The sequence below is a fragment of the Chroicocephalus ridibundus genome, chromosome 2 (genome assembly GCF_963924245.1).
Source record: "Chroicocephalus ridibundus chromosome 2, bChrRid1.1, whole genome shotgun sequence".
NCBI lineage: Eukaryota > Metazoa > Chordata > Aves > Charadriiformes > Laridae > Chroicocephalus > Chroicocephalus ridibundus.
In genome coordinates, this window is record NC_086285.1 from 4,467,904 (window position 1) to 4,481,874 (window position 13,971).

The window sequence follows — 13,971 nt, forward strand, 5'->3', positions numbered from 1 at the left end:
TCTACCTCAGCATTTAAAATCTTCCTCTAGATACAATGAAGAATTCTGCTGAAGTTTATTCCATATAGATGCGTTTGGACATTCATTTGTACAGAAAGCTAATTACAGGACCCGTATACATACCGGGTTTAAACTTTAACATATATTTTAAAGCTAGAAAAACAATAATAATGAAAAAAATCCTATTTCCCCTGCCACACCACCCCCACTACGTTATTTTAAGACATTAAGAATTTGATTGTCGGTTAAAAAATGTCTTCTGTTTGTGTCTGCTTTCTTCCCCTCATGCTTCCCTCTGGGAAACATAAAATCACAGAAAAATGTCTACTTTGTACCTGCAGTTCTGAGAAGAAGGGTTTCCCCTCCTTCTCAGACCGCAGCCAAAAATCCCAGCAGCACTTGTCATAGTGCATTTGTCAGATGCCAAGAAACAGTTTGGAAGAGCATACAGGAATAAACTACTGCTGATCTTATGAGAGCTTAATACAGCTTCTGTGTCATTTAAATGGCAGTGTCTGGGGGAAAAGTGAAAATCTTTAAACAAAAGTATATACATGTGTAAGTGTGAGGAGACAAAGCTAAAATGCTATCATCAAAGTGCATTTGAGAGAAATCCCAAGCAGCTGGGACCAGAAATCCCAATTTCTGGTTTAGAAATTTCAGTTGAACTTAGATATGCAATGTTTTACTGGATTCCCATAAAACCAACAATAAGGGTATGTGTGGTAGAGCTAGTGAGAAGAGAGAAAATTAGAACTGGGATGTCAAATTTGCACAAAAAGACATATTTTTGCTCCTATCTACAAAGCCTAGAAACTTAAAATCCCCCAAAATCTGTGGGACTGATGGCTGAGGTTTTCAAATGCAAAGTAACATTTCTGAGTTACCTCACCTTGGATGCCTAAATTAAAATATTTGAAAGGGGACAAATATTCAGAGGGAACTCATTCTCACCCACAGTCTGGAAACCAGGCTTTCTTCAGTTATCAACAATTGCATGCCACAAAACAAAAGCACCTAAAGTCACCAATTATCTCTTTATTTCTTTGTATACATTAATAAATGAATTATTCTGAAAATTACCCACTATTTGCAGAGCTCAGCCTCTCGAAGAAGCACATTAAGTCTACCCTGAAAGTCTTTGGTGAGTTGACCCATGCCATAAGAACCTGAGCAAATTCTAATACAAATCTGTCTGTACAAGCAGGCACTGATGTATGGCAATTTGTCTGTGTGGAAGTGAGAAATTACAGGAGATGAAATCTACCTGCTCTAGTTCCAATCATCTCTACTGAAGACATCTACAGCCCAGCTAATTATCCTAGACTCTGGTTGGAACAAATAGACACTTGGAGATTGTTGATTATTTTTTTTCCTGCGCTGATGTATTTTAAATGTGTACTCTGGGGTGATACATCATCCCTTTAAAATGCTTATTCTTCTTAGACCTATTCCTCTCTTTTTACAGGTTGTCCCCAGCAAGCTCAGTTGTAAATGTCTACTTTGTAGATGTCAACAATGAATCAGATCAAGCTTACACAAAGGTTTTTTCAAGGACTTTTTTTGTCCAGTCCCTGTGACATCTATGGGATGGATGTGGTGGAAGAAACACAATTTTCTCTTCAGATGAACGTGACCAGAAGGGAAAAAAGCCCAAATGCACAACAAAACAGTCTGTAATATCTGCCAACAAGCTGTACTACATAAACAAGCTCCCTAATTTCTTTCAAATGCATTGCTACAGTGGAGGTCAGACACACAGGACTCTTTTTCAGGATGGATGAAGGGAAGGGAGCCAGTGCGATGGGGGAGGGATGTGATTTCCATTTGAAAACGCCAGAGTCCAGTCTCTGTTACGTCTCCGGTGTACATCTGGAATAATTCCATTTAATTCAGTAGCACAGCTCTGGACAAACAGACAGTTGCATTTATCTCCACAAACATGTCACTTACAGTGATGTGAATCAGGAGCTGAAGTCAAGGGAGCTCTGCCAGGTTTATAAGGAGCAAGCAGGTGGAGACTCAGACTCAGAGTCTATATTTTAGTCCACGCCGTTGTGACAGTGGTTTCCCAGTTCAGTAATTTCTGCAATGTTTTCAGGCTCATGCTGGCTTCTCCCCCACCCCCAGAACAATGCTAGTTGATTTTTAAAAAGTAACCACTGAGACACTCAGCTAGAATCTGTCTAAATGTGTTGCATGCTAAATAGTTTCTCAAACTAAAAGAAAGGAAAAGGGGCTTTGGTTTTGTTTTTCTTTTTTTTTTTCTTCTTTTTTATTCCTTCTTTTTCCTTTAGCTTCTTGTAAATGTCTCATTGCCCCTACCTGCAAAATGCAAGGACTGTTTGGACTCCTAAGAGAGATTAATGCATTTACGACCAGTGTTGTAATCATAATAATGACACAACAGGGGGTTCTGGCTTGTTTTGCATGGAAATAAATGATTTAATTTGTCTTAATGTCAAAATAGAACATTGGGTCAAAACACTGGTATACCCAGTGGAGGAAGGGCTTCAGGTACTTTCCAAAAAGAGCATGAAAGAACAAGGATGACGAAAACCCAACAGAATAGTGTCTTGTGCAAATTTTGGATCCAGGTATCTGTAGTATAAGGCAAAATTAAAACATAAGCCTAAGTCTGTTAGAAATGGGACTTGGGTGCATAATGAAGCCTTTCACTCAGATCAAGGTTTTCAAAGGACCACTGCAGGATTTCCCAAATTTTAGAATAGAATAGAATAGAATAGAATAGAATAGAATAGAATAGAATAGAATAGAATAGAATAATATCAGTTGGAAGGGACCTGCAATAATCACCTAGGCTAACTTCAATCTTCTTCATTCCCAGCATTTTTTCTAACACTTCACCAATTTCAAACATAACTGTCACAAAAAAAACATTGCTAAGTTTGTATTTTCAAGGCATACATTCATGTCTATTTTTACCAGCTATGTCCACTGCTCTAGTAGACCAATCTACTGACTAGCGAGATGTGCAGGGCATCTCTGGGAGCAGCCTTTCCTTCTGGGTCTTTAGAAAACAATACAGGATCTTTGCAGGTTTTGTTTTTGTTTTTGTTTTTTTTTTTTTTCCCTACAGGAAGAGACCATTTGGGTGGAATCTACCTTCTTGAATTCTTTCTGAAATTATTCTTTTTCCTCATTTTTTTTTCACAAAGACAGGATGTGGATTTCTGTCTCACCTCTACTCATCTACCCCACTAGATTTCTGGAAAAAAACTCTCCAAGGGGAAACTAAATTCCTAATTGCCTTTGTAAATCAAAACTCAGCAACTCCTTCTGCAGATTTCACTCATCACATAAAAGATATCTGCAATAATTTCTATAGATGAACTCAACACGTTTATCTTCATAATCCGTTGGAGAGGAGGAGACAATTACAAATGTGTTTCACCTGGCAGCTTTTTTAAGATTTGATAAACCATCTTGTGGACTCCACTAATTCAACTGAGAAGGGACTGGAAGGCCACTGGGCAGCTGCAGGTTTACAGGTTAGATACCTATACCTTCTTTCATCAATTTACCAGTGCAATAGGGACATAAACATTGAATTATGGCTATTTACGCAGCTGAACAGGAAAGCACTCTAAATTGAACACTGTACCTAAACTACTTGCATACACAAATCAGTCAGAAATTAAAGGAGAAATTAGTCATGTCCTCTGATCACTGTATTCCTGTTTCATCCTTGCCATTGTGCTGAATGCACATGAAATGGTTTCCCACACAGTGATACCTACCCAGTATCATCAAAGTGAAGTCTCAGCACTGCCCAGACAGTGACACAAATTGTTGGGGTACCTGTGGAAGATAAGATGGTGATATCGTTAGCGGTCTAGACACATTTACTACTCAACAATGAGCACTTTTTACAACCTCTCGACTGAAGTTTTATTTTCTAGTAGCACTCATGCGTGAAATAATGCAATTCATTACATTAATTCAGAGCTCTAGAAACATCTATCTCAGTCAGAGGACAGGTTAGTCTTGGTGGGATTGCAGGTGCAAAACTGATAACAGGAAAGAATAATGTCATTTCAGGTCTTTATTGCTCGAAGTTGTTCTACTGCATCTTGTTGCCTGAACTTTAAAACATAGTCTGTACAAAATAAAAGCAGTGATGTCAGCTTTCATGTCTAGAGCTACTGTAATTATGCAATAATTGGAGAGCAGCATCTGTTGAGCTGTAATGGCATTATTGTATTCTTTGTATTCATATGTAGTTTGTTGTAAATGATTTGCACATATTGCATTTTCTCTGTTATTCTCTAAATAGATGATTTTGCCTTATTCAAGCAAAAGAAATCAGTAGAGGACAGTTTTCCAATACTCACAGGAATGTTTCACTTTTTTTTCCCTGAAAAAATACCCCAGACCCCCAAAAGATAATATTGGGAGCAAGAATTAAATTTCTGTTTCAGACTTTCCTTTACGCTTTAAAAAATGCATGTAAAAGACAAATTAAATCAAAACGGTAAGAATCCACTGAGAAACTTAGATTTACTTTCCTTTCTGAAAATACTAAACGTGTGGTTTTTCAGTGTATTTTTTTTTTATACAATAAAAGACAACTCTGGGTAAGTTCAATCTATATTTTATGGCAGATAAAATCTTTGACTAGGAAACTGCCTACATCTATTCAGGCACCACTGGAAAGATAAAGTGCTAAAAAGCAAACAAAATAAGGACCTTGATAACCCCAGCTTGCAACAGTGAATGAGACTGTCATAAATTGACAGGAACAATTATGTTTCATACATTTTGCAAGGCTGTGTTGATGTCATATTAATTAGTCATTCGACTGAATCCACTTAAGAGAGTCTCTGTCAAATCTTATATTCCTGTTATCAGAAATGAAATTATCCCTGTTAGACCTGGATGACTGATTAATCCCTCCTTCTTTAAAAAAGCACATACAGAAATATTTGAAAGGAAAATGATAAAAAGAAATAAAATGACAGGCTTTGGGGAGAAGAAATCATGCATATTTAATTTAAATTGAAGTCTGCTTTTCTCACATGAGAAAACTTAGAAAACATTGAGATCTTTGTGAACTTAACAGATGCACAATAATAAAAATAATCTTTAAATATCAATCATGGGTCTGACGCGATATCTTGTTTGCACTGATTTGTACTATATAAATTTTGATGGTATGAATAGTGTTCCAACTCTGAAACATGGGCCGGAAGGCAGAATTAGACTAAATGTATCATAAAAATATAGTTAAAAAAGCAAATTTCCTATCAGCTTGGAGTTTTGAACCATCTGCTACATGAATATGCATATATGCACATTATTTTTCTTTACGTCAAAAAATATGTGTATCTTCATCACCTTCTTTTCAGCTTCTGAGTAACATTAAAAAACAGACAAGCTTCAAAGGCTGAGAAGAGCTATTCTTCCTGACTATGTTTCTGCCCTGAGTAAGGAGCAGGCATTAGGAGAGTTCTCAGGAAGACAGCAGTCTATCTGGAGAATTTGCCAGCATATTGCATATTTAAGAGGAAAAAATTGTTTGGATCGACACAGCCATATGTAGTTCTCATTAATCAAATGAGGACACTGATGCACTCAGCACATTTTAAGAAACAGATAAACATCCAGATGCTGCAAAATGCTGAGCTCTTGCTTATTGCTGCTTCAGTGCAACTCCCTCCCCCTCAGCTCTGAGCTGAGGGCTGCTTTTGTCCTACATGACTTGCGTTCAGTCTGGAAGAGCTTCTGTTCTTGCAACATGCCGGTTGTTCTTACCAGGTCAGGGGATCTGCTATTTGAGTTGCAATATACACAAACTGAGAAAATATTGTATTTTTAAAAAAATTAAAAAAAAAAATAATTCCACATTTGGGGATTCTCTTAGTGTTATTAATGGATATTACTGATGCCACTTTGACTATGAAGTGATATCTATAAGCTCTATATAGATCTATAAGATCTATAAGATCTCATTTATAGTATTCAACTCAAGACCAAATATTTTGGGGTTGCATTATAGAACGAGTCCATCTGGGTAGTTCTTTCACTACAGAGACCAATTTATTTAAAAAAAAAACCATTCAGTTAATATGCTGTGTTGCAATATTCTCATGTTCAAAGGAACCTAGAGATGTGAAATTTGTGCAAACTTAATTAAAGGAACCCAACCTCTGATTTATGTTCAGATTGCAAAGATTAACACATTGTTGCTTATTATAGTTGTCAGATTTTCAGGTACATAACCCTCAAGTTTTCTTTGAAAACAGACTTATAGTTCAGCTAAAATGTGACTATACATCTATGGATAGTACAAGGGGAATTTTGAATATCCTTTTCCAACAGTTTCTTTTCCAATAGCCTTATCCAATAGCCATCCTTTTCCAATAACCTTTGTATGCATAGGATATTTCTGATCACTTGTTCTTTCTTCTCTATACCTTTGCTTCTATTGTATTAAGTCTTTGCCAGGAGATGAGAATTTTTGTGTATATACAGCTGCCTAAGGAGGGAAAAAACAAAACCAGATGTGGATTACTTGAAGGTTCAGATTACATGAGGATCCTTTTTTCAGAGGAGAATAGTTTAAGGTATGTGGTTTGTATGTAGACTTCACACATAAGGATATTGGATTATTTCCAGATTATTGCAGAAGTATGTTTGTTTAAGTATAAAAATTGAGTTTAACCTTCTCAAGGTACATTTAAATTGAATGTTTTCTTCGGCATTCGTCATCTGACCTCTGCACAAAAACACCAGGAAATAACCGTTTGAATTAACATGTTGCTGGAATCAATTTATATCCAGAAGGCCAGGACAAAAAATAATTACACTGGTTATCATTGTGCAACTGGCCTTTCTGAAACAAATCTTATTTCTTCCCATTGCAAGCTTTCATTTCCCATCCAGATAGGATGAGCATATGTGAATACCCTTTGGATAAATTTTCAATTTAGCTATTATCTGGAAGAAAGGCAGAAAAGAAGTCTTAGAAAATGGACTAGACTTAACATTGCAGATTTGATTATACTGAAGAACTTGTCATTAAGATCATATCTTGTAGAATGCAATTCTTGGTTGTGGACTACATCTCTGCAAGAGATGTGGTGTCCTCCAGATTTCAGTTCAAGTCTATTCAGACAAAAAAGCAAAACACAGTTTGGTCCACAGTGGTACTTCTATACAAAGACTAAAATTATACTTTGAAACTGTATGTGGAAATATGAGATGGTTCATGGAGCTGTCTTTCACACTGAGACACATTTTAGACAAGAATTGTCACGTACCCCAGCCAATAATAGTGTACCAGTAGAAATATCTCCTCTCTGGGAAAAAGGTTTCTACCAATAAAGTGAAAAGGTACAATCCCTCAATGAAAAGCCAGAAGTAGTTGGACATGACACAGTAGTGAAAAAACACCATCACTGCTTTGCATTCCACCTGCAGAGAATCAAGAAAAACAAAGTTATTTCCATGTTGTTTCCACCTAACAGATAGAGAAAATACCTTCAACCTCTCCAAATCTTTTATTGGAAAGGAAAACAGCTGGGACTGGTATTATACACTTTTAATAGTAAAGTTTTAAAAGCATGAGAAGAATGTGAGGTGCCACTTAGAGAGAGAAGCTTGAAAGGGCAGATAGCCAATTTTACCAGTGGGAGGTGGTCGACGAGAGTCTGCAGACAGCTTGAGAACATCTTGCATTAGTGGGAGTTCACATTGTCAATGGACGCTAATTGCTAGATTTAAGCCCCCTTGCAAGGATTAAGTGCAGAGAAGAAAAGAATCCAGTTGTGTATTGAAAAACCTAAGGAAGTATGTGAAATGGCAGGACGATTGTGGAAAGCCCTGAGAGCGGGATCAGAAAGGATGCACCCTCCTGTGTCCAGTTGAGCATAGTACTTCCTTGCTGTTTGCAGGTGCTGTCACTCAGGGACAGAAAATGAAAGTAAGCATAATTGTAAAGAAAGCAGAGTGATTTACTGTGAAAAACGACTGCAGGTTTCATTAGTTTACTGGGAGGGAAACTGGTGGACAAAAGAAAAAAAAGAGAAAAAAAAAGGAACGGTGGTTGTTTAGCCTGGAGAAAAGGAGGCTGAGGGAGACCTTATCGCTCTCTACAACTACGCGAAAGGAGGCTGTAGTGAGGTGGGCGTCGCTCTCTTTTCCAGGGGACATTTAGATTGGATATTAAGAAAAATTTCTTCACCATAAGGGTTATCAGGCATTGGAACAGGCTGCCCAGGGAAGTGGTTGAGTCACCATCCCTGGAGGTATTTAAAAGATGTGAAGATGTGGTGCTTAGGAACTTGGAATGTGGACTTGGCAGTGCTAGGTTAATGGTTACACTCAATGATCTTAATGGTCCTTTCTGACTTAAATGATTCTGTGATTCTATGATAAAAGCCTTAGGTGGAAACCAAGCTCTATCTTGACTCTGTGAGAGTAGGACACGCTTGTCTTTCCAGTGTTGCATCCCAGGGAGACAACATTAGTCCTAGAAAAGCACAGCTTTACAACAAATAAGAGCAGAAACAGTGTATAAACTGGAATACCCTGCCTGGGGCAATGGGACACTAATAATTTTGACTGGTTCACACTTTCACTCCATTCTCTGGGACAAATCTACAACCAATATGTTTAAAACATCAGATTTTGAGTTTCTACATGGACGCTCTACCAGGGCTGAAGATCTGGTCATCAGATGGCTGATTTTAATGTATTTTATGCTTCAGGTGTTTCAAAACAAAGAGGCAGATGCCACTATTAGAAGAGTGGTGCGAACAAGCTAAGATCTAACATGGCTTCAACTTTATAATGGAGAAGAATTAAAAGCAAAAACTAGTTCCAATGACAAAGAAAAAACCTGACTAAGAAACTATACAGCTGCACTTCCCTTGTGGAAGGGACCCATAGGGAATAAGGTCTTAACTCGTTGGATAAAAGAGATCTCAGTTTGGGAACTCACTGTAATTCCATCATAATTACACCCACTGAGCTGATTTATCAAATCAAATATTAACCTTAAATGCAAGAGGAATCGGGATTTACATGTAATATGCAGATAAACGCATCTGTGGAAGAGACTGCTTTCCATGAAACCTCACACTGCAGAGACAAACACATGGCTAATACTAATAATTTTTTGAGAGTGTGACTGACAGGGGTATTTTCTATGTCTCTTTGGTCAGTCTCCTTACACATGACACTGTCTGACATCCAGAGCAAATAAGGGTCTGGAGAAAAAACAGACCTTCAGATGAAGGAAATGGCTTGTGTCTGCTCTCATCCTACTTATCACTATGCAGACCTGTGAAAGGGAGAAGCAATCCGAGTAGAGTCATAAACCAAAACTTCTAGGTTTGTCCTAAGGGACAGACCACTGGACAATGATCATGAGACAATACCATCCACGGTTTTGCTGGAGGTAAATTACCACCAATTACCTTCTCTCCCAATAGCTTTTCAGCCTGTAATACCCAACAGACTGCTGTCTGCCTCACTATTTTTTGTTATCTCATGATGAATAAAATAAAGGAAAAGGCTTTGGCTTTGGTTTCACTTACCGTTGAGATAAAACAGTGGTTGCCATCCTGTTCAGCGTAAAGAACCCCATCTTTAATGAATACAGATATTGCACGTAGGATGAATGAAACAAAGAGGTTCATGTGGATAAAATTTCGAGTGCAGTGAAGCTTCCTGGAGAGGAAAGAGCAAGGGAGAGGAAAAGAGGAAATAGGAAAAAAAAAAGAAAAAAAAAAAAAAGACTTTTCTTTCATGGAAACAGCATACTAGGCCTGTCTGCACACACGGCCAGAGCTCCTAGCACCTTGGCAATAAGAATAGCAACATCTGAAAGTCAAGAGTGCGGATAATACCGACCATAAACCTGAGTAAGAGGAGGATTTAGGGATTTTCCTGTAAAAGCATGCAGAGTAGCATAAAATAGACTCAGTTCAATGCAGCTTCAGTCTCCTGAAATGTGGCTACTGGAGTGTGTCGAAGCTGGGGGAACAAGTCTATTAAAGGGCTGTCTCTCTCTTATTGTACGTGTGGTAAGATAAAAGCTTAAACATTGTTTTGGGCTGATTAGCTCCACCTTCTTTCTTCAAGTGACAGAACAGCTCACTGCTCATGTCCTGACTCACCTGAAACGACACAGGATAACCATGGCCGTGGTAAGGGAAACAAGGGAAGTGCTGTATCCAACTGTGTACAGAGCCTTCACAGAGAGATAGTAGTAATCCTTGGGAGGCAAACAACACACAGTTAAATGTTCCATCTACGGTCACATCTTCTTTACCCTGTCAACATGCAGGGGGAACCACATGAAGGATTTGATTTTTAAACGTCCTGGTTGTTTTCCTCTCTTTGTTCCCCTGAGATCTCACTGTATGTCAGAGCATTGCTCTATGTCTGGTGCACCCTCGATTCTGCATGCTGTGAAGCTTATTTATCGGTGAGCTAGTAAAGGCTGTCTATATTTCTTTGACCACTGTGCATGTATCTGTAGAAAAAAAAGTAGTTGGCTAAGGGTTTCTTTAGTCAATAGAGGAAGAACTGGGGGCTTCTAGAAGTTACAAGATGTACCAATAGTAAAGTCATACTCTGGAAATATTCAGTATAGGGCTGGGAAGGATTTAAATAGGAGAGATGGGGAGGGACCCTTTATGAGGGAGTATAGTCATAGGATGAGGGGTAACAGTTTTAAACGGAAAGAGGGGAACTTTATATTAGGTATTAGGAAGAAATTCTTTACTGTGAGGGTGGTGAGACACTGGAACAGGTTTCCCAGAGAAGTTGTGGGTGCCCCTTCTATGGAAATGTTCAAGACCAGGCTGGATGGGGCTTTGAGTAACCTGGTCTAGTGGGAGGTGTTCCTGCCTATGGTAGGGGGGTTTGAGTTGGATGACTTTAAAAGTCCCTTACAACCCAGTCTATTCTATGATTCTATGACTCTAAATCTTGCTTCTCACATTTTTATGCCCATAAATATCTGATTGTTTCATTCCAATCACTATCAAATCAGACCATGACCAGAGGCTGGACAAAAGCAACCTGCTGCTCTCCCCCTTCATTTGTTTTTAATTATGAGATTAATTCCCACCTGGTTATCGGACTCTGTTTCATTTTCATCAAAGCCACAGGCATCATAATAGTGAGGAAAAGGTTCAGACCAGCCATCTTCAGTGCAATTTCTGCTGATGTCCCCTATGTCAAGTACAGTTGAGAATATGCCATTGCTGAAACAAACAGCAGGATATACCCTCCCTCCCCTTGATACATGACCAAAGAAAACCCCATAGTACCACTGGGGGTACTTTTTATCTGGCTGTCCAGAGAAGACTTTATTGGCATCTTAAAAGTTTAATGACATCTTTAATGACCTAGTTCTACACTTGATGCCTATGGATGTCTACTACTACATCTGGTCACCAGAAAGCAAAAAAGATTTAACCAGTATAGTCAGTGCTTCCAGGCCACCAAAGATCTCATTCCCAAGTAGGCACCTAAAACAGGGGTCAGCTAAATGTCCTTTTCTCTCCATAGACTCTGAAAGGCATCTAGGGAATACAGCTTTGATGTAGACATCTACACTTCAGATGGCTAAAGGTTAAGTCCAATCTTTAAATATAGGTAGGACCTATTTGGGATAATCTATAATTGAGGCATCTCCATGGGACTGGCAAGAAAACACAAAGCTAACATGATTTTTTGGAGTAGTCATTGGAAGCCAGGCAGGATACAGTAGGATATGTAAAACAGACATTACATGTCTATGGTGAGGCAGCTGGATTATTCTTCTGTAGTCAGATAACATGTATCCCACTGATTTATCTTCAAGCTTAAACTCTTATCTGACAGTGACTTTGTGAGAAGCTTTTGTAGGAAAACAAAAGAAAGAAGGAGTGGGAATCTCTTCCCTGTCTCTGTCTTCATAGCAGTATGTTCATTTACATCACCAGATGTCCAGTGTGTCTTCAGCTGACAATTTCAAACCTGTTTCAGAGCTTCTCACATTCCTCTGCCTACTATTTGTTCCAGTGCCAGTTTGTAACCTTACTTTAATACAAATGTTTGCAAGGAGGCTCAAAACTAGCTCAGAGAAAACCTCATTCTCTTTTTATCTCTTTTTACTCTCATTGTTTGGCTAATCTCATACAAGGACTAGCTCCTAAACGGTTTTCACTGACACAGCCAAAAGGCTTAAAACTGTATTGTGAAAGAAGAGCTGGGGGTAGAAGAGGAAAGTGTCTCTTGACACTCACTTTGTTACTGAGGCTGCCTGAGGTGGGATGGCCCCTGTGGTGCTCTTTTTAACCACCATTCCTCTTGCCAAAGCTCAGTGACCTGGTTGAAAAAATCGAGCTGGGCTGCTGGCTGCATTTACTCCTCTCCAGTACAATAGAACAGTTTCCATTTATTGAACTATTACAGTTTTTGGAGTTTGAGCTGTACCTTGACCAAAATTGATGGAAATTTCCAAGGCTGTTTTTTTTTATTATTATTTTTTTTTATTAAGGTTGTGCGGCTTCGCATTCTAAGAGCAATTTAGTCAAGCAGCTCATAACACTAGCAGTGACCTTATTTTTAAAGAATCTGTTTGCCATCCATGCAGCAGAATATATCTATTTAATCACAGCATTCATTTAAGAACATTGCATTACTTGGCAAATATTGGTAAATTATTCTTGCACATTCATCCCTAGTTTTCTATGGAAAATAACCACTTAATCATGGTGTTGACTTTCCTTAACACCATTTAGTAATTACTGTTAAGCAGGTAGATATAATTTACAAAAACATACTTGCTAGATTGCAAGGCTCAATAGTGGAGGAATAAATTTTCATAATACTGCTAAAAGTAATGCACCAGAAAATGTGTCACCATAATTAGAACCCATTTGAAAATAACACCTAAATGGCAGGAGAAAAAGCTTGGAGCTTCCTTTTTAACAGGGTTAAAATAAAAAGAGAAACATTCCATGGTTCTGTTTCTTACCTAGGGGAGACTGGGCTGTGCTTTCCAGCAGGTCATAATCACCTATAAAAGTGGAAATTTGGTAAGAAATAGTTTTGATTGTGTTTTCTATTAGGACCCAAACTGGTCTCTGCGGAAATTAGTAAATAAGATCCAATTGATTTTTATTTGTTTGGATCAGGCCCAAAGGCAATAAATAATTGACTTTGTCTTTTCAGGAAGTAAACACAGTTTTACTTGTGAGTTTAAATCACAGCTGAAGGTATAAAATTAAAAAATTGCTACTGCAAGCAAGAAGCACATAGCTAAAACCACATACAATCAAACTAGGACCAATTTTATTGAAAAATACTGAAGTCAAATGTTACATCTTTAGAAATTTGCATTTATAAACCATAAATATTGAAGTAGTCTGTTTTCACAGAATTAACGAAAAATTATTTCCATTCATCAGTGACAAAAGGTGATAATTAATTGATTTCAAGTAAGATAGTGAAATTTTGTGTGTTTAGGTTAGATCACATTAATTTCTAAAACTTACCAGATTTTTACTTTCACTTTTTATCACCGTGTTACAATGAACTACGCATATTAATTATCATAGCTGATACACAAACAACTTTCCAATAATCTGATATTATCATATGGTCTACATGCAGTTTTTGAGAACAGAGGTACATAGGAGGCAGTCAGCAAAACTGGCTCTTACCTGCATGGGTTTGCCCCATATTATCTACTTCCCAACCTGAAATTAGAAGAATAAAAATAATTAATTTGATCTTGATAATAGTTTGATTCCCATAAGAGGAGTGGATGCAGCATTGCCCAGAGATGAACTGCAAGAAAATTTTGTTTAGATCCTTTTTTTCAAGATGAGACTGTATTATTATGGCTGAAAAGTGGTTTTCAGAAGACGGCGATTGCATTATATTGTTAAATCTCTGGTTATCATGGAGTTTCATCAAACTCTAAGAAGCAGAAGAAAAAGAGAC

General features: G+C 37.9%; 1 protein-coding gene across 11 annotated transcripts in view; it reads right to left on the bottom strand.

Moving 5' to 3' along the window:
* Nucleotides 1–13,971, bottom strand: part of ADCYAP1R1 (ADCYAP receptor type I) — a 147,221-nt gene that overhangs the window by 31,975 nt on the left and 101,275 nt on the right. For all 11 annotated transcript variants that reach the window (XM_063324312.1, XM_063324311.1, XM_063324310.1 and 8 more), the window contains exons 5-11: nucleotides 13,689–13,724; nucleotides 13,001–13,042; nucleotides 11,105–11,208; nucleotides 10,146–10,243; nucleotides 9,564–9,696; nucleotides 7,284–7,437; nucleotides 3,762–3,822 (exon numbers count right to left, since the gene is read on the bottom strand). In XM_063324312.1, the coding sequence (XP_063180382.1) occupies nucleotides 3,762–3,822; nucleotides 7,284–7,437; nucleotides 9,564–9,696; nucleotides 10,146–10,243; nucleotides 11,105–11,208; nucleotides 13,001–13,042; nucleotides 13,689–13,724 (628 nt within the window). The remainder of the gene's footprint in view (nucleotides 1–3,761; nucleotides 3,823–7,283; nucleotides 7,438–9,563; nucleotides 9,697–10,145; nucleotides 10,244–11,104; nucleotides 11,209–13,000; nucleotides 13,043–13,688; nucleotides 13,725–13,971) is intronic.